This window comes from Saprolegnia diclina (genome assembly GCF_000281045.1).
Source record: "Saprolegnia diclina VS20 unplaced genomic scaffold supercont1.39, whole genome shotgun sequence".
Lineage (NCBI taxonomy): Eukaryota > Oomycota > Saprolegniomycetes > Saprolegniales > Saprolegniaceae > Saprolegnia > Saprolegnia diclina.
In genome coordinates this window covers 433,252-451,991 of record NW_008246106.1, presented here as the reverse complement: position 1 = coordinate 451,991, position 18,740 = coordinate 433,252, and the positions used below count along the sequence as shown (strand labels likewise).

Sequence of the window (18,740 nt, the reverse complement as noted above, 5' to 3'; positions counted from 1 at the left end):
CCCGAGATGATGCGCTTCTCCTAGACCCACAGATACAAGGCTACAAGCGATATCGCGCGTGCCTCGCGCGCGAAGCCATTGGCGAGCCCGCGTAGCAATGGACGCGTCTCCTCCTACACGCTCTCGTTGTGCACACTTCGGCGACGGTCGTCAGTACATCTACTGCTTGCATATAGGACGCGCGGTCCACCGGTGTACCAAATTCGAAGGGCAAAATCAATACATCCAACAATGTTCAAGTACCGGTAAATGCAGTTCCTTAGGCGTTGCCTCGGCTCGCCCGTTGCTTCTTGGGTGCGGTTGTCGTCTCCATTTGCTGGCGCAGCCCTTGCATCTCTAGCAAGAGCGTCTGCACAAGGCGCGTGTGGTCGTTCAGAAGGCTCTTGAGGCTCGCGATTTCGTCGTTTGCCGACACTGGTGCTTCAACGCGCTCTTGAGCCGGTGCAAAAATGTTCGCAATCGTCACCAGCATCCGCTTCGCCATCTCTTTCAACGTCGCTTGGTGCGACAGCTGATACAAAAGCACGCACTGGCCGTGGGGCGTCGTAGCGACAACGCCTTGCACGTCGGGCTGCCACAAGTCAATGATGGCATCCCGGAGCTTGGCGACCTCGCGCTGGACACGAACGGACGTCGTGGGCCCATCCGTGGCAGAGGCGAAAAGGTCGGTGGTTCGAGCCCTCGTTGCCGCGAAGAGCGTGAGCTCGGTGCGGAACACGCTCTTGACGTCCAACGGTGTGAAATGCCCGACGCGGACAAACGTTGCTTCGAATGCGTCAAGCGCGTCGTCAACTTGGCACTTTGCGGCCTCCATACTGCGCTTGGGCGCCTCTTTTGACGCTGCGTACTCTGTCAACGCGGCGTCGTCCTCAGCCGAGACGGGCCATTCGGCGCGTGGAAGTGTCTCGGTGAAGATCGGGTTTAGCAAGCCCGCAGGCTCCTTGAGCGATGGGCGGCGGAAGTCCATGAGGTCCATGCGCTCACTCTTGTTCATTCGCTGGGACATCTCCAAGTGCAAGATGCTCTGGGCGTAGCTTGAGAGGGCTTGGCTCTTGGCGCGGTTGAGCCCAACATCGACCGTCTTGTTCATCATGGCGAGGAGGACGTTGATGAGCAGCAAAACGATCGTCGCTGATTGGCACATGAAGAGCAAAGTGGCGCACGCCGTCAAGAAGCTTTCGGTCTCCGGATCAAACGACGAGATGGCGTCGAGCGGGACGTTCCCAAACGTAACAAAATATGTCGTCACAAATGATTGCCAGAGGGTGCTAAACTCTTTAACGTCTTTTTCGCGGAAGAGCTGGTAGAACGTGAGCGCGAGCCCGACTTGGACAACCCCAAAGAAGATGAAAAAATTGCCCACATCCACGAGAAGGTCGCCGACCATGGGCAAGAGAAAACTCACCGCCGGCACGACTTTGAGAAACTGCAGCGAGAGCACCCAGAGCACGATCGTGATGATGCTGCCGAGACCTGTTTGCACAGATGTTGACGCGTCCAGCCAGTGGAGCTTCATCGGGACGTAGACGCACACGATGATGAGGTACAGGAGCAGTTGCAACCTGGCGAGGCGCGACTTCTTTACCGCTTCCATGTCGCTCGTGGCCTCCTGCCGCTGAATGTACAAAAAATAGAGCGCCGCAAGCCCGACAAGAGCATGCGCCGTAGCGGGAAACCAATCGATGAGCTCAAAGTAGAGCAGCAGCCACAAGATGGGCACCACAAGAAGCAGCGTGATCGCAAAGGTCGCAACAACGAGCAGCTGCTTGACGAGGCTTTTCCGCGCTCGCAGCTTTGGGATCTTCATGTCAGGGTCGAATTCGAAAGACCGATCGTACGTGAGCCGTGCAAGGCGCCAGAGGGGCCGGGGCCGGAGCCACTGCACCATGCCGTAGCTGACCGCCACAAAGACGAGCGTGGCAGCGCCAGTGCCAAACGCCGCTGTGTTGGGTGCTCCGTCGGGCGAGAGCGTGCACGAGATGGTCGTGAGAATAAGCAAAAGTAGGTTGATGAGGCATTGTTGGAGGTACGCGCGCCGGCCAAAGAGCTCCCATTTGATCTGCAGCAGGCGCAGCATCGTTATGTGTTCCATGCACTCAGTCTGAACGCGATCGATCAATATCGGATCGTTGGTTTCGAGATCGAAGAGATGGTAGTGCACGCAATACTCGTAGTCGCGGCCAAAGATGTGCTCCATCTATATGTCCCACGATTGAGTAGACGACCTCTAACAGACACTAGTGTACCTCGGTGAAGCACACTTCATGGCGGTCGAGCTTGACGCAGTCGCTCAAGAAGCCGCTCGCGATCCCCGGGTCGCTGGTGAGGGCGTTAGCAAATCCGTTGGTGGTCAGTGCCTCCTCTGTGCCGAGCTGGCGCAGACGCTTGGCGATCTTGGCACGGTGCTCATTCGACTTGACGCGCAGTAGTGCCTCGGTCGCCAGGATTTCTTGAATATCGTCATGCATTGGTGGACGTGGCGATGCACTCGCAAGCACGGACGCAACGGTTGTCTACACCATGCACAACGATCGTGGATAATGTCAGAAGGGTAATTCAATACCGAAGGCGACAAGTTGAGGTCCGCCAAATGCAGCAATAGCTCCCGCACAATGGTTTCGTGCCCATGAAGGGCAGCGAGGAGGAGCGCCGACTGCCCAGCCTAGGCAAGGTATGAGGTGAGATCCTCATACCTATTCGCAAGCCACCTTATTGAGGACATCCATGTCGGCGCCGTGCTTCAAGAGAAAACCCACGTTAGCCGAGCCGCGCCGCGTGCATCAACGCCGTCTCCCCGGCCTAGACACCCGACGATCATTTGTCGCAGACCTTTGCTTCGGTTACCTCGTCCTTGGCGTCAAGATCGACGCAGTCGTCCACCAGCTGCTGGAGAATCGCGGTTATTTGGTTGAGTAGAATTGCGGCGTGCAATGCGACCCGCCTGCGTTACAACAAAGCCCCATTGTTTACCACAGCTTGCCAAGCAATGTACCTGGATGAAAGCGACAGCATTCGCTACAGTCTCGACGTTCACGGCGTAGTAGCGCGGATGTTCTTGCTTTACGCGCTGCTTGGCAGCAACGAGCTGGTAGCTCTTCTCCGTCTGGTCCCAGTGACGCACCGCGCGTGTCCACGCGGCCTACCAATGGGTTTCGCCTAGTCGTGCACAGCCGGCCATGTCTTCTCTTCCAAGAGCTGTATGAGCTCCGTCCAGTTGTTTTCGCTGGCGAGCTTGGCGAAATCTTCGTCGAAAAAACTACCCTCGCTGCATTGACCAATGCATTGAGTCACCGATGCCTACATGGTCGACGCGATATATATACATGGTACATGTACATCACTTGTCTACCTGCGGTGTAATGGGGCATTTGGTGAGCTGGGATAGCATCGAGATGCATTCGAGCAGCTGGATGTTCAAGTCGCTCTCCCATGCCGTTGCACACATGAGACGCGCCATGGTGATCAGTTCCAGAGCAGTCCGCCCGGGGTCCATACAGCTGAGGCACTCACTCCCCTCGATCGGCAGCTTGGCCTTGTTGCAGCGCAGGCACGACCAGAGTGGAAACGTGTACTTGTTGATGCCCGTGAGCTGGTTGGCCGCGTCGAGAAATGTCGCAGTCCAAATGCCAGTGTCCACGTCGATCGGTCCCACAAACGTGACGCGTGCGTACTGGCTGTCGCCCAGTGCGTACGACTGCACCATCGACACGGAGTTGTCGCGGACCGACCAGGCACCCACGACTGTCCATGGCTTGCCTGTCGTGTTGACATTGATACCGAGGAAGCGGTACTGCGTCTCATTCGGGCAGCGCACAAGCCGCAATTGCATGCTCCCGTCGAGGACTTCTTGGTCGCGGATGCTCGTGCCGGGAACCGGCGTGAACGGCACGTCGGTCGGCGGCACAATCGACGCCAGCCACTGGTCGATTTGCCGAAAGTTGCCATTGCGGGCAAGGCAGTGGCGTGGGAACCGCTTTCGGAACTCCGCTTCCGCCGCAATCGCATCCCTTATTTCCTGAAGCGGTTTGCTTGACGCCAAGTCGACGGCCAGAAGACCTTGCTACGTAACGATGAGCCTCAGTATGTGTGCATAGCGCATTATGTACCGTGTTGCGCACTTCGACACTCGCGTTGGCCCGAAATAGACGGTCCAACATGCGAAGAACTGTCTCGAGGGGCCTGCGCGGCTTGGCCGCGGCGCGATGCAGTGGCGTGTCTCCGTTCTACTCCACGATGAGGTGGATCCTTTTCCTTGCACACTACTTTGTCGACGGCATCGACACGGGCTTCCATGTTGACAAGCGCATCGACGCAGGCGTACGACGCGCGGCGCACGGCCATGTGCAGTGGCGTACGTCCACTCTAGAATAAGACATATTGTCCACCGTCCCAAATCATGTCAATGCAAGGTACGCGGTTGGACGCATTGACGTTCGAATGCGGTAAAAGTTCGTGGACCACGGCCCCCGCGCCGCACTTCACGGCAATGTGCAGCGCCGTGTTGCCTTTCTATGCAACCAAGGTGAGGTGTGAGGGTGCCACGTCATGAAGAATGATGGTACATGGTCCAGAGCGATGGTCGCCGATGTTGGGATCGCGGCCAGCAGTCGACGCACGATGCGCTCGTGCTTGTTGGCAATGGCACCAATGATCGGGAAAAGCTCATACTAGAATGCACAGCTATGACACATGATGCGATATAACGGTGGTACGTCAGGAATGCTCGTAAAGTCGGTCGCGGTGAGAATGAGATCGACAACTTCGAGGTTGCCCGCACGACAGGCGGCGCTCGAGAGGTTCACGCCCATCTACGTCGATAGGATGAGCTATTTGGACGCGTGTATCGGTGATGCCTTACGACATGGCGCGTCAAGTCGTTGGTCGTGTACGCCTTGGTGGTGATGCGGTCGACGACAGCGGCGACGTTGCCGGCGCGGAAGAGGTCGAGCATAAACATGCCCTCCACGTTTTGCATCAGCACAGGATCGTCCTCTTGCGTGATCTCCGAGTTGGGCGGGTCCATCGTCGAGACATCCAGCGGCGAGTGCGGTGCGACCGCGTTGTAGGCGAGCTTGCCGCCCGCTTTCCATTTGGTGTGCATTGGTCGTGCAATTACGGAATGTGAGGGATCGAAGCGACGCTGACATTCGATTTCGATGACGTGGAGAGCACACGCGAAGACAACTTTCGAAGATTATTATTGGTGTGGCGTCGACATTAACACATAATAGCGTGAGCACGCAATGAATGAGGGAAGGGTCACTCAGTCGAATAACTTAGTCCAGCGTACTAGTAGAACAAGCCCTGTGAAAACACCTCTGCGCCGTTTACCGTGTCCACTTTCTGTGGCCATTGATACACCTCTGACGCCGTAGGAGACTACCTCTCGTTGCGACACAATGCCCATCGAGAAACTCGCTTCTGCGTTGGAGCACTTTGGTGGAAGTCTGGTGTCCTAGAAGATGGAAACTGAAACGACTGGAGCCGTTTTATCTCTCTATCCTTCTATGCTTCACTGCACTATGTGATAAAAAACTGGTGAAGCGGAACGGCGGATAAGGCCGGCTAAGCTCGTCGGCTACGAAACACTCGGGAAATGTATTGCGTGGAATGTTATAGGCCTTCCTTGCGTTCATTCGCTTCAAAAAATCCGCAACATGTTGAGTGGAGAATGAATCTGAAAACTCACTTCACGACACCATATATATTTTAGTTGTGGCGATGGCGAATCACTATATCCGGATAGGAGGAAGATGCACATACTAGTGCATCGTTCTCGGCAAGCCGTGCCGCCGTGATCGGTTCGTCCTGGTTCATGTATGCTTCTGCTACCGGTACACCACGCTATAGCACTGTAGTAAAGTCTCCATTCGTCTCTCAACGGTGGTGTACATACCCGAATGTAGACGCCGAGAGAGGGACGCGGCGTGGGACCAAGACCTCAAAGTTGGGCCACCATTTGCGGGGGATCGCGTCCATTTTTGCGAGGGCGACCAAAGCGTCGTCGCTTCCAAACTTATCGGATGTCCGACCACGTTCTTTGCAGTGGTTCCAGTCTCTGAAAATGGCGATCTGTAGTCGGGAACCTCAACAGTCCATCAATAGTACCTGGTACGCCGCCACCGGTGAACGTCGATGACACTACCGACCAGCAAAACCAACCCCTCAGAGCTCATTGTCTAAAGTTACTACCGGTCCCCCATCGTTGAGCAAAACTGTTCCAAGGCGCAAGACCATGGCGAAACGGCAATGTGGGCTTCCTCAAAACCAGCTGGTGCGAGAGGACCACGGTCACCTTGGTGATAGGCGTCACCAGCTGCCACAATCCTGCGGCAACCGATGGCATCATTTTTGAAGACTCGGCCATGGGCGCACGGGAACTTGCGCGCTCGGAGCTCGAGCACTCGGACTCGGTCAACGACATGCTGGCCGAGACGGCCTTTCCTGGCGGCATGGACGACTTGGCGACCCTGGTGATGCTCTTTGGTCGCAACCGGTTTAGCGCCATTCGCCACCGCATCAACGACGACGACGTGGACGACGACGACCTCGCCGCCACCAACAAGGTAATCGTACCAACGCATTGTGTGCAGCCAATGTAAGTCGCCATGCTTCATAGGAGGGACATACGATCCTGTCGCTCGCCGCCAAGTTTGGCCGCGTCGATCTCGTGCGCCTCGTCGTCGAGAACACGCGCTTCTCGGCCATTCCCGACGTACTTTTTCCTCCTATATCCTCGTATAATGACGTCATTGACCTAGTACGAATGGGCACCAATCGCGGCGGCCGTCGAGCACGACCGGTTGCCCGTGGTCGAGTACCTCTTTGCTAGCGTACCTGGCGCCAAGGACGCCACGTCGCCCTCGGTACGCGTGCTAAACTCGATTCCGTGTCGTGAGTTAGTATTTTCTCTTAGACAGGCGACTCGCTGTTGCACATGGCGATCCAGCACTTTTCGCACGACGTCTTGCGCTGGCTCTTGGAGCACTGCTCGACCAAAACTATGATCAACTTGGTCCGTGCATGGCATCTTAGTCGTATCTTATGGCCATAAATAGCGCGGCGAGACGCTGCTGCATCTTGCCGTCCGACTTAACAACGGCGCGGCCTTGAATTGGCTCGACGCCAGCGAGTGGCAAGTCGACGCGCAGACCGCGGTCGAGTCCTTATTTGACAGGGCACAGTGATCGCTCATGACGCGAGTAGGATGGCAGCACGGCGCTGCACGTTGCTATCGAGCATCATCTTGAGAACGAAGACAAATTGGTGTCCATTTTGCAGCTCTTGCTGTCGCGCAACGCATCGGTCGACATCCCGAACCACGTACGACGCGATTTGGCCGACGTGCTTACTTCTTACACTACTGACTAGGCCGGTGTCTGCCCAGTCGATTTGGCTTCGCAGAGTGTCCGCATCCGCCGCCTCTTGCGCTCCGAGCCGATCTTCCGCCGCGACTTTGCACTGCACTGCATGGTCCGCAACGGCAATGTCGCGTACGTCACTGGCTGGCTTGTCGAGATGAAGACGACGCACCCCGAGCCCGCAGCATATGCACAAGCGATCGCGACTGCCCTTGGCGCCACCGACATGGTACTTCTTAGGATTTTGGCGGGAGCGGTGCCGGATTGTATCCTAATTAGGACGGTCGCACGATGCTAATGTTTGCCGCCATGGACTTCAACGCGCGGGACGGCCAAGCGCAGCTGTTCGAACTCCTTTTGCCGCTGAGCGACCCGGCATCGCTCCAGCTCCGGGATCACGTAATCAAATCGAATTGGCCATATCAGGTACTCACGACGATGGGTGTAGGAAGGCAAGACTGTCGTCGACTACCTCGTGGCGGCGGGCGTCACATGCATCGAAAACGCCGAGAACTGGTCCAACACCAAGCTCGTCCAGCTCGTCCACGCAGTGTGCCACCGCGGACAGCTACCGTACCCGATGCGCATGGTACCTTTTTCTCGTCGGCGCCCGGCTTATGCGTCTCTAGACGCAAGGCCTCCAGTCGGGCGCGACGCCGACGCAGTGCCCCGCGCTCTGTAAGTGGTCGCATCACTCGTCGAAAAGCACAAGCCTCACCAAACTGGCGGCCGACGGTCGTTGGGACGAGCTCCAGCAGCGACTCGTAGCGACACTCGACTTTCCAGGCATCAACGAGGTCGATCTCAAGGTACTTTTTCTCTTATTTTGTGCAGACCCTAATCTCGTCACAAAAAGGGCTACGCAGTATTGCACCACGTGTGTGCGCTTGGCGACAAAAGCACACTCAAGTTGCTCTTCCACCAGACGCACTTGGACCTGGACTTGCCAACGTCCAAGGTAGCTTTGGACGCTACGTGATGGAAATCTGATACCCTGATAGGAGAACAAGACGGCGCTGTTTCTGGCAGCCGACAATGGCTACCACCGCATCGTCCGCGCGCTACTTCACGCTGGTGCGAATGCCAACGTCAACTACGCTCTTCACGGCGTACGTGCGCCGATCGCGAGGTGTTGAGAACTGATATACTGATATGTAACGTGCCAGGCGGCGCTGGCGGCCCGACGTGCGGCCGCGTCGGCCAGCTACAAGCTCATTTACGACGTGTGGCAGGTCGCGCAAGAGTACCCGCTCTTTCATCTTGTCCATGTGCCCAATGTGGATGCGGTCGTCAAGCACCTTCAAGTACGTTGCTCGTTGCCCTCGGATAAGAACTGAGAGCGATCCTACAGCATAAGCAAACAGCCATGCACGTCGCCATGCTAAAGCCACAGCAGCGCAAAGTCCTCGACGAGCTTTGCAACGACGCGATCGATCTCGACAAGCAAGATGTGGTGCGCCGCCTTTATTTGGGACCTTTTCCGCTCAGTTGAGTCGAGTAGGACGGCGAGACGGCACTCATGGTGGCCGCGCGGCTCGGGCACAAGTCCAACCTCGAGTTCCTCTTGGGCCAAGACGTCGACATGGATCTCTGCAACCACGTACACTCTCTTGCACAAAACCGGTCCATGCAGCAAGGTCGTAGGCCGGCGAGACAGCCCTCATGCTCGCGGCCCTGGCCGGCCATCTCCATATCGTCCACGTCCTCCTCGCCAAGCTCGCCGATATGGACGTCCTCAACGAGGTGGCTCGTTGGCGTCTCGTACGTCACAGAATTTCACACGATATATGGATACTAGAACGGTCAAAACGTGGTGACTGTGGTCGAAAATGAGATTGCGATCCACAGCGCAGCACCGACCGCCTTGTCGGCGCAGCTCGCGTCGATCCTCACCGTGCTCCTCAAGGAGGCCCACACGCGGGAAAACTCGGCTGAGTACCGCGAGAAGGTCGCCCACCGTCTCGTGACCCTCTCAACCGACGACGCCTTCCGCACCGACGGCTTTGCCAAGGCGCTCACGTGCAACGCAACGCTTGTCCAAGTCTTCCTCAACGACTGCGTCCGCGTCGACCGGCACGAAGTGCAATTCACCAAGGTACACTCTTCCGCTCTTTTTCTACTCTTAGCAAGAGTGCCTAGCTCGACGCCGCGTACGGTGCCCGCGCCAATCAGAGTGCACTCCACGCGATCGTGAACCTCGAATTACCCAACGCCGAGCTCACGTTCACGGCCAAGAAGGCGTGTCTGGAGCACGTCGCGTTTCGCCGTCTCCTGCAGATCAAGTGGGAGCTCTTTGCCCAGCGCAAGTACGTTGAGCAGCTGCTCATGCACCTGCTGCTGCTCTTCACCAACACGACGTCGTCGCTGCTCATTGATGACTTTGACGATTCCAAGGCGCCGTCGTATGCGTACCGCTGGTATGTATTTTACGGCGGGATTGCGGCCGTTGTCTTTGTGGCCGTCGGGTGTGTCGTCGTCCAGGCACTGCGTCCACGCATCTTTTGGCGGCTTGCGCGCTTCGTCTACGATGGCTCGTTCGTGCTGGACCCGAGTGCCAAGATCCCGGACCTCGCGGCCAAGAAGAAGCTCGTGCGCCGTCTTCTCGTGGCCCTCACCGTCACGGTGACACTCGCGGTGATCACGCCCATGTACGCTGTGGCGACCCTTCGCCACAAGACGCTGCCAACGTGGTTTGCCCCGTCCAACAACCTTGTGCTGTGGGCAACAGCATTCTACTTTGCAGTCAACGAAGCGCGTGAGATGCGCGTGGGGTACCGCAAGTACTTGGCGTCCCACACCAACAAGGTCCAGCTGGTCATCTACCTCCTTATCCTGACGGTCATGGTGCCGATGAAGTTTGGCTACCTCCCGTCGCCGTTCGCGCTCGAGGTCATGGTCGGCGGTCTCATCTCGCTCGCGCTTTGGGTCCTCTCGCTACAGTTTCTCGAGGTAGTGCACTCGGCGAGCTTTCTATTGCCGATGATGGCCGACCTCTTTGGAGACATTTGGAACTTCTTCATCGTCTTCAACGTCTTCCAGCTCGGCCTCACGATCACGTTCTACCAGCTCTTTAGCAAGCACGAGTTTGACGCCGAGCACCACGAGTTTTTCACGCTGCAGAGCAGCTTTATCACGACGTTCTTTGTCGCGTTTGGCCAAGCCCCGACGTCGGCGCTCGAAGCCTTTGGCGACGCAGAGAAGGTGCTTTACACGTGCGCCGCGGTGCTCATGATGCTGCACTCGGCCGTCGTCGTCATCATCCTCCTCAACACGCTCATCGCGATGATGAACAAGACGGTCGACGGCGGGCTCGAGAAGGCCAAGACCCAAGCGTTGATCAGCTATGCGCAGTGCATTTTGCGCATCGAAGAGGCGCGTGGGCTGGACGAGAGCGAGACGTTCGAGCTCCTTCATCTCAGCGACGCGACACCGGCAGTTGTTGACGAGATGTCGCCGCTAACGACCAAGCCACCGCCCTCCGATGTGTGGCTCAACCCCATATTTACCGAGTCCATCTCCAAGGTCGAGCTGGGGCTGAGCGCCGAGCAAAACGCGGCGCTGGTGCAGAGTGCGACGGACCGCGCGGCGTGGGCCACGTTACTGGCTGCGGTGGACACGACGATCACCGAGCAGCTTGACTTTTTGCAGAGGGGCCTCGTGCATGTGAGTCACTTTACGACGATGGACGTGGCGACAGCGCTCCGTGCCGAGCTGGCGCTGGTCGAGAGCACGCGCCAGCAGCTGCTCGACATTGTCGACGAAGCGCGCCGGAGCCGCGGCATCTACCGGACCCAGGTGCTGGAGAAGATGCACGCGCGCATCAAGCGGCGCCTCGGCAAGCTCGAGGACCACATGAAGCGGGCCGCGGACGTCTCGTCCGAGATGGCCGAGCTCGATGGCCACGGCGAGTGCGTCATGCTGTACCAACTCGTGCAGGGCACGACCATCTTTGACGCGGTCACGCCGGCGGCGCATGCGATTCTCACCGGCGTCGAAGCGCTTCTCGATGAGAAGATCCACGAAGAAGAGAGCGCGATGGAGAAGGTCGAGCAGGTCATGGAGAAACTCAACTCGATCCTGAAGCGCCTCGATACGCTGGAGCGAGAAGGCAGTGACGACGCTGAGGACAGTGACAAAGACGAGACTTAAATACCGAATGAACGATGATCAAAACGATGCGCTGGTTACGAGAACATCAACGACAGCGTCCGAAAATGCATACTGCCGCAGCATTAGGTCGTGATTAGGGTTACGCAAGTTTGGCACCGACGACGGTTTGATTCTTGGTCATGATCGACAGCATCGCGTCCATCTTGTCCGAAAGCATCTGCACCTGTGCCTGGAGCGCGACCACTTGATCTTGCAGCGCGGTCGTCTCGGTCGTCTTGTCACATTCCTGGGGTGAAACAGCGTTCATCACGTCACTTTGAATGGCCTCGACCGTCGTCTGCAGCTGGGCTTCGATCGTCGAGCGCTGCGCCATTTGGTAAATCAAAATGCACTCGGTGCGCGCGTTCATCTCTTCCTTGTCAAACTTGGGCTTCCAGAGTCGGAGCAGCTGCTGCTGGAGCTTGGCGAGCTCTCGGCCTGCTTGCCGCTCGAGCTTGCGGAGGACCTTGTCTCGAAACTCGCCCCGACTCTGGCGCGCGCTGTCGACGATGGCCTGGAGCTGGCTTCGAGTCGTCTCGATGAGCTTGAGATCGACAGCAAGGACCTTTGTCACGGCGAGTGACGTAAAGTGCTGGACGTGGAGGAAGCCGTCGCGGAGGTAGTCGAGCTCCTTGCCGATTGTCGCATCAAGGCGAGCCATGAGCGTCGTCCACACTTCACGGTCCGCTGCGACCTTTTGCAAAGCAGTGGCTTGGAGCTCGGAGAGACGCAGGTCGGACTTGCTCACACGCTCGGTGAAGATCGGGTTGAGCCACTCGCGCGGCGCTACCAGAGGTGTCTTTTCGTCGCCAGCGTCGTCGGGTTGGGTCTTGAGGTAGATGAGGTCGTGCGTGCCAGCTTCATCGAGGTTCATCGACGTCTCCAAGCGCAAAATGCACTGCGCGTAGCTGATCAACGCTTGGGTCTTGGCCTTCTCGAGACCGCCGTCGACCGTCTTGTTCATCATCGCCAGCAAGACGTTGAGGAGGATGATGACCATGATGGCCACATGCAGCATCATCAACACTGCCGTCGCCACGTACATCATCGAGGCGTTGGCTTCTTCCGACGCGCCAAATGCATCGAGCGAGTCCAGGGCGAGCTCGCCAAATGAGACGTAGTAGGTTGTCATGAACGACTGGGCGAGACTGCCAAACTTGTGGAGACTGTCGTCCATGCCGCGGAAGAGCTGGTAAAACGTGAGCGTAAAGCCGACTTGGAAGACGCTGAAGAGGATGAAGAAGTTCCAAATGTCGGCAAAGAGGTCCGACATCATGGGCATCAAGAAGCTGGCCGACGGCACGACCTCCAGAAACTGAAGCGAGAGGACCCAGAGCGCGAGCGTGAGGAAGCCCGAGAGACCAAACTCAATCTCAGGCGAAATCGGGATCCAGTTGAGTTTGATGGGCACAAAGACCACGAGGATGACGACGTACACGAGCAGCTGCGCCTTGTTCATGTGGGACCGAAAGTACATGAGCAGCCCGACGCTCATCTCTTGCCACTCGGTGTAGACAAAGTAGAGCGCTGTGAGCCAAAGCATCAAGTCGTTGAAGGTCGGAAACCACACCGAGAGGTGCAGATACGGCGCAAAGACGACCAGAAGAAGCGAGCAGAGGACCGTGAGCAGAAGAGGTACCAGGTACGAAATCATGATGGTGACGTGCTTGCGACCGCGCAAGTTGGGGATCACGACGTTCGGGTCGAGCTCGTAGCTGCCGTCGTACTCGTAGCGCGCGTCGATCCACAGCGCTTCGGGCTCCAAGCGCGTCAGCATCCAGTAGCCAAAGCCCACAAAGAGGCACGCCGAGAGGCCAAAGAGGCATGCTGTCGTCGACGGCGTCTCGTCACTGCCGAGAAACGACGCCGTGGTCATCGTTATGAGCAGCAGGAGGTTCATGAGCAGCTGCTGGAGGTACATGCGCTTCCCAAAGAGTTCCCACTTGATCTCGAGGAGCCGACTGAAGACAATATGCTCCAAAAGAGCCTTCTTGGTCGCAAACGTCTCGTCCGCGTCGTTCAGATCCAGGTGCAGCACCGCGTACAGCGCGCTGTCCTTGGCCGTTCGACCGTAGACGCTCTCCATCTACGCAGGATATGGACACAGTTCATCATACAAAACGACGCTCCTAATTAGGTACGTGGTGAAACTCGGCTTCATGACGACGCAGCGTGATGCAGTCGTTGAGAAATGTGACACCGAGCTCGGCGCTGATCGCAATGGCTTTTGCAAACCCGCCGTGGTTGAAGACATGGTCGACCGACTGGGTCACCATGCCCAAGGCTTGCTTGGCCAAGTACTCGGGTGAGTTTTCGCGGACTTGGAGCTCCTTTTGGAGGAGCGCAAGACACTGCGCCTGCGGGACATTGATGTTGTCCACAGTTTGGCCCTGCGCAGCGAGCCACGCTTCGAGAAGCGAGAGCACCGAGAGCCCGTCCTGCGACAAGCAGGGTTAGGTTACGAAATTGCACTCGACCCACCTTGTCCCGTGGAGTGATTTCCGCCGACTGCTCGAGGAGGGCGTTGACGATCGAGACATGGCCTTGCTCGGCCGCGAGCATGAGCGCCGTTTTGCCAGTCTAATATCATCGTATCTAGCACGAATGAACGGTACAATGCGAGGGTCGCTACCGTATTTTGGAGGTCGAGGTTCGGGTCTTTTGTCAGTAGAAACTGTACGTTCTTGAGTTTTCCGATACTCGCCGCCACCATCAATGCCGTGTCGCCGTGCTGCACGCATAGATATGACATGGCATAGACGACGGCGAAGTTGGTACCGTGTCTTGCGCGTCGAGGTCGATGCCCGTATCACAGAGTTCGTCGAGCGTCGTGTCCGAGCACTCGAGTTGCACGGCCACATGCAGTGGAGTTTGGTGCGCCTGTCACTTGGTGATGCTAAGAAGCATAAGAAATCGAGTGAGATACCGCGAGAAGTCTGCGCACTGCGCCGACATTCGGAAGGTTGACAAGGAAGAAGCCGCGGTGGTAGTACGCCAGCTCCCACCGGTCGTACACGAGCTGCTGGCTTTCATTCGCATCGAAACGCAAGTGCGCCAAACTCGCCTACAAGCAGAGTGTTTCATACCGACAGTATATCTGACAGGTACCTCGTCGAGATCTTCGTTGACTTGCGGATCGGCCCCCGCCGCGAGAAGCCGGCGGACGATCTTGACGTAGTTGGCTTCGGTTGCGAGCTCCAGCGCCGTCCGACCGTCCTAGAGACCATTCTGTACATTCTCTGCCATCCATCTTTCAATCGATCAACCATCTCGGAGCGCACGTCCAGATCTAAATGCGGCTGCGCGAGGAGCAACTTCAGCGTCGCGAGGTGCCCGAGTCTGCACACGTGGTGCAGCACCGAATAGCCCTACAACAATATGACACTCCGACACTACTGTTTGTACAAGATATAGATATATCGCACCCCCCGCGCCCACGCATCGGTTCGGTTGATCACATCCGCCGCCAGTGGTTCCTGAAGCAGGCGGCGCAGTTCGGTCCAGTTGCGCCGGGCTGCAAGTCCCGGGAGGGCGTCGACGGACGCTGTGTCTTTGCACTCACCAATGCACTCGCACGGCGCCGTGCCCGTGAGGGACCGCGTTGCATGGAGGTACTCGGGCGGCTACAATAAGCATCGAATAAGAATGCCATCAGCCGCTTCTGGCGAGCATTTTGTACCAAGTGGGCAAAGTCGATCGCGACATGGCCTTTCCGACACACCGCGTGGATCACTCGCAGAAGGGGCGCCGACGACGCGCCATGCGCGTTCGTAGCGCAGACGAGCACGCGCCGCAGAAGCATGTCGAGCACGGTCTTGCCATCCTACATTGAAACGTATATCATCTATCAACTTGATACGAATGAGAGGCGTACTTGATCTTTGGCGGCAATCGCGTCGGCCGGCACGTGCGGCAGCATGCGATAGATGGCTTGGTTCGTATCGGCTGCTTCGTCAAAGATGCGTGCGGCGTACATGAGCGGCGTCCGGCCGTGCTAGTCGCAGTACAAGATAAGAAAATGGACATATGAATAAGACTCGAACCGCATTGGGCGTTGTGAGCGCCATAGCAATCGCCGCTTCAGCATGGTCGGGATGCTCGAGGTGCATTGCTGCAAACCACGCGTCCAGTCGGTCGAGGTTCTTGCTCCGGACGAGGCAGTGCAACGGAAAGTCGGTGCGGAAGGCCATCTCCGTGTGCAATAGCTCGAGGATGCGAGCGTTCGATGTCAGGTCCAGCGGCCGCTCCCCAGCCTTTCACTTTGGTTACAAGCAAATATACCGGCCGTAGGACGTACGTGGTTGGTAGCATCGACGCGCACATCGTCGGCCAAGAGTCGCTCGACGGCGTCGACGAGCGTGTCTTCATTGGGCGGGAAGCGGAGGACGTAGTGCAAGGCCGAGTCGCCCGTCTAGCCAGGTCGAGTGTCGAGCCGATTCACTTGCAGTACAGCGTACCGCACTGCAGACATGGGTGCTGGCACCCGCGGCGATGAGCAGATCGGCGCTGGCATGGTCGACGTGACGCAGCGCCGTCAGGTACGGGGTTTCGCCCGCCTAGTTTTACCTTGGGATACGAAAGACAATATTGTACATTGTCGTACGTGATTGCAGACGTCGAGCGCTTCGGTACAGCGAGGGACCAGCCAACGAAGGAGTTGGAGGTGGCCACCTTCGACTGCTTCGTGCAGAAGCGAGTTGCCCGTCTACGCCTTCAATGCCACTGTCTGTATGCAGCAGAAAGCATGCGTACGCTGGGCGACACGAGCGTCGCGCTGCTCGGGAGCACGTGCCAGAGGTACTCGACGACGCTTTGGTGCGGGTTGGCCGCTGCGCGCTGCAGTGTCGTCCACGCTACCTACATATTAAACCGGTTGAAAAGCCTGCCATTTCGGGGATCGAAACCTGGGCCAGCGCGTCGGGAGACGCAGACGTCACGATAGCTTGAACGAGCGCAAGGTTGCCGCGCAGCGCCGCGAGCGACAGCACCGAGTCGCCATTCTGCGCGCGATGAGTGGCCGGGAATGGAAGTAGCGAGAAGGTGGTACCTGGTCGATCGCCAAAAGGTCGATGCCAGGTAGAGGGTCGGGCGACTGCAGTAAATGCTGCAGCACCTCGTGCTCCTTGTGTTGGGCCATGCGCGAGAGCATCGTGGCAGCCACGTTCCGTCCCATGACCGCTTCTCAAATGGCAATCCGCAGCCCCAGACAAGCCATCACCAATGCCAGCTGTTCATGGAGGTCCACTGTGACCAGCGCCGCTACTCAGATGTCGCGAAGGGGCATCATCATCGTGATCGGCGAGGCGCCAATGCTGGGGCAAGGTCGAGAGTAGTGCTGCCGTCACCGAAGGACCGCCATGATGGGGAGCTCGAAAGATCTGGTGGGGCTAGCGTCAGAGGGCTGGACCCTCCAGCCGTCGTCTCCAGCTTGGACTTGACCGCGTGTCGCCAGGAGCGCTGTGATCGCGCTGTCAGACAGGCGCTGGGTGCAGGTTGGGTTGCCATTGTCGTCCATCGAAAAGGAGCGTTTGATTGGCCAAAAAGGTGTCGTATTGTTGGCCAATGGCATCGTCCATGGCAGCCCCGTCTCAATCGCATGCTTGTCAAAACAGGCTGCAGACGACAGCCATTATTTGATGCCCTCGACAATCCATTCCAGTGTTTTGTGTATCAATGTATCGAGCTCACAGCGTCTACGTCGCGGCTCATTATAAGGAATTGGACTGGCAGTCGCAAAGCAATATGTAGAGGACTGCTTGAGCACTGGCAACATCCCGTCGAGGAATAGAGCCCTTCATTGTGGCAAGGCTCTACAGCGGTACGTGTATTCCATCGATCGTGGTTGTGCAAGGAAGGCGCCTGCACGCATCGCTGTCTCGTCGCGATAGGACGTCGGTCTCGGACTGGGCTACAGATCGACTTAATGCAGCCGACGCTACCGGCAATACGGTTGCACTACCTTCGACGCCAACAAAGACAGCGCCATGACGGACGTGGTCGGGCGGCTCGACCTTGCTCGTCACGTCGCCGTGGCCTCGTGTGTCGACGAGGTTGATGCGGTAGCTCTTTCCGCGTGTCGTCCAGGACCGAGACGGCCGCCGACCCGATCTACAGTCGTTGTGGACCTCACCCAGTACACGATGCCGCACGAAGGCTCCGGCGACGAAGAGTATGCGCTGGTCGTCGTCGTCTACCTGGACCCATGCTGGCGACGCGCGGGTGTCATGGGCGCCATCGCAAGTGGCGAGACGCACGCAAATGAGCCGAGTTGTTGCTACGCCACCGGCCTGGCAATAACTCGATTCACATGTCTGACTGGCACAGGAACGCATACAGTGTTTCGACTCTGGATGGGCTTGCTCGCCTACGACCGAGGCGTAGAGCAGCTCTCTTAGCACCGCTGCTTGGTGTCGCCGCTGTTATAATCAATTATGGTACGGTGATATTTGCCATCGCCGCGTCTGCGGTGGCTAGACTCCCGCTGAGCGAGACTGGTGCGTTGGCATGCACCAAAGCACCCGTCGTAACACGTGTACATGTGCATGGTAGCCCTGGCGAGATATAGCACGTTCATCAATGCATACATTATTGTCTTATGCAACCCGAACACCATTCGGTGGGCCGCTACTTAGGCGCCTTCAACGTCCTCCTTGGCGTCCTTGAGCTGAAGCAGAAGCGAGACCGCCAAGTTGAGCTTGGCTGCCATGGCCGCCATCGTCTCGGACTGGGCGTCCACCTTGGCCTTGAGCGCCTCGATCTCGCCGTGGAGCTGCGTTGTCTCGTCCGCTGCATCGTCTTCGGTCGTCGGCGAAATGGCTTCGGCGACCACGTCCAAGACAGCTTCGCTCATCTTTTGCAGCTGCGCATCCATCGTCGAGCGCTGCGCCATCTGGAAGAGAAGCATGCACTCGGCGCGCGCGCTCATGTCCTTGGCGTCAAACTTGGGCGCCCAGAGACGCAGCAGCTTGTCCTTGAGCTGCCCGAGCGTCTTCTTGAGGTGCGACTGCAGCGCTGTTAGCACCTTGTCGCGGAACTCGCCCTTGCTCTTGCGCGCGTCGTCGACAATCACCTTGAGATGGCTGCGGGTCGTCGCAATGTGCTTGAGGTCGTCGGCAAAGATGGTCGGCACCGTCAGCGACGTAAAGTGCTGGACGTGCTGCAGCGCGTCGCGAAGGAAGTCGAGCTCCTTGTCGATCGTCGCATCCAGCTCGTCGACCAGCGTCGACCACG

General features: G+C 57.8%; 4 protein-coding genes across 4 annotated transcripts in view; 1 reads left to right on the top strand and 3 right to left on the bottom strand.

Annotated features, from left to right (window-relative positions):
* Window positions 1–259: 259 nt before the first annotated feature.
* Window positions 260–5,101, bottom strand: SDRG_11148 (hypothetical protein; the record flags this gene model as incomplete). The annotated part of the gene is made up of 11 exons (XM_008617176.1): window positions 260–2,197; window positions 2,247–2,513; window positions 2,564–2,662; window positions 2,993–3,139; window positions 3,350–4,060; window positions 4,107–4,223; window positions 4,264–4,362; window positions 4,414–4,509; window positions 4,563–4,667; window positions 4,713–4,808; window positions 4,859–5,101. 11 exons carry the CDS (start codon window positions 5,099–5,101, stop codon window positions 260–262), a joined length of 3,918 nt encoding a protein of 1,305 aa, XP_008615398.1.
* Window positions 5,102–6,365: 1,264 nt separating this feature from the next.
* Window positions 6,366–11,552, top strand: SDRG_11147 (hypothetical protein; the record flags this gene model as incomplete). The annotated part of the gene is made up of 18 exons (XM_008617175.1): window positions 6,366–6,566; window positions 6,620–6,715; window positions 6,762–6,866; window positions 6,917–7,015; window positions 7,059–7,157; window positions 7,207–7,323; window positions 7,372–7,590; window positions 7,641–7,760; window positions 7,810–7,950; window positions 7,991–8,170; window positions 8,218–8,319; window positions 8,363–8,470; window positions 8,528–8,665; window positions 8,713–8,814; window positions 8,863–8,961; window positions 9,006–9,104; window positions 9,160–9,456; window positions 9,501–11,552. The coding sequence occupies 18 exons, from the start codon at window positions 6,366–6,368 to the stop codon at window positions 11,508–11,510; spliced, it is 4,332 nt and encodes a 1,443-aa protein (XP_008615397.1). The 3' UTR covers window positions 11,511–11,552.
* SDRG_11146 (hypothetical protein) lies at window positions 11,493–17,014 on the bottom strand. The gene is made up of 18 exons (XM_008617174.1): window positions 16,558–17,014; window positions 16,415–16,510; window positions 16,263–16,367; window positions 16,114–16,215; window positions 15,968–16,066; window positions 15,808–15,921; window positions 15,554–15,763; window positions 15,385–15,504; window positions 15,190–15,333; window positions 14,936–15,133; window positions 14,777–14,878; window positions 14,619–14,726; window positions 14,437–14,574; window positions 14,289–14,390; window positions 14,143–14,241; window positions 13,992–14,090; window positions 13,652–13,948; window positions 11,493–13,596 (listed from the first exon to the last, which is right to left on the bottom strand). Exons 1-18 carry the CDS (start codon window positions 16,681–16,683, stop codon window positions 11,611–11,613), a joined length of 4,245 nt encoding a protein of 1,414 aa, XP_008615396.1. The 5' UTR covers window positions 16,684–17,014; the 3' UTR covers window positions 11,493–11,610.
* A 1,065-nt stretch (window positions 17,015–18,079) lies between these two features.
* SDRG_11145 (hypothetical protein) overlaps window positions 18,080–18,740 on the bottom strand; it is a gene marked incomplete at its 5' end in the record, with an annotated part of 5,095 nt that continues 4,434 nt past the window's right edge. The window contains one exon of the mRNA XM_008617173.1: window positions 18,080–18,717. Coding sequence (XP_008615395.1) covers window positions 18,139–18,717 — 579 coding nt within the window. The 3' untranslated portion in view covers window positions 18,080–18,138. The remainder of the gene's footprint in view (window positions 18,718–18,740) is intronic.

Bases quoted from the DNA above. Each gene is read 5' to 3' on its own strand.
- SDRG_11146 (XM_008617174.1), bottom strand. From the start codon at position 16,683: ATGGGACGGAACGTGGCTGCCACGATGCTCTCGCGCATGGCCCAACAC. The intron at 15,922-15,967 runs GTACGCTGTACT...CGACCTGGCTAG, and splicing joins GCACCCATGTCTGCAGTGCG to ACGGGCGACTCGGCCTTGCA. The intron at 14,242-14,288 runs GTACCAACTTCG...CTATGCGTGCAG, and splicing joins ACCTCGACGCGCAAGACACG to CACGGCGACACGGCATTGAT.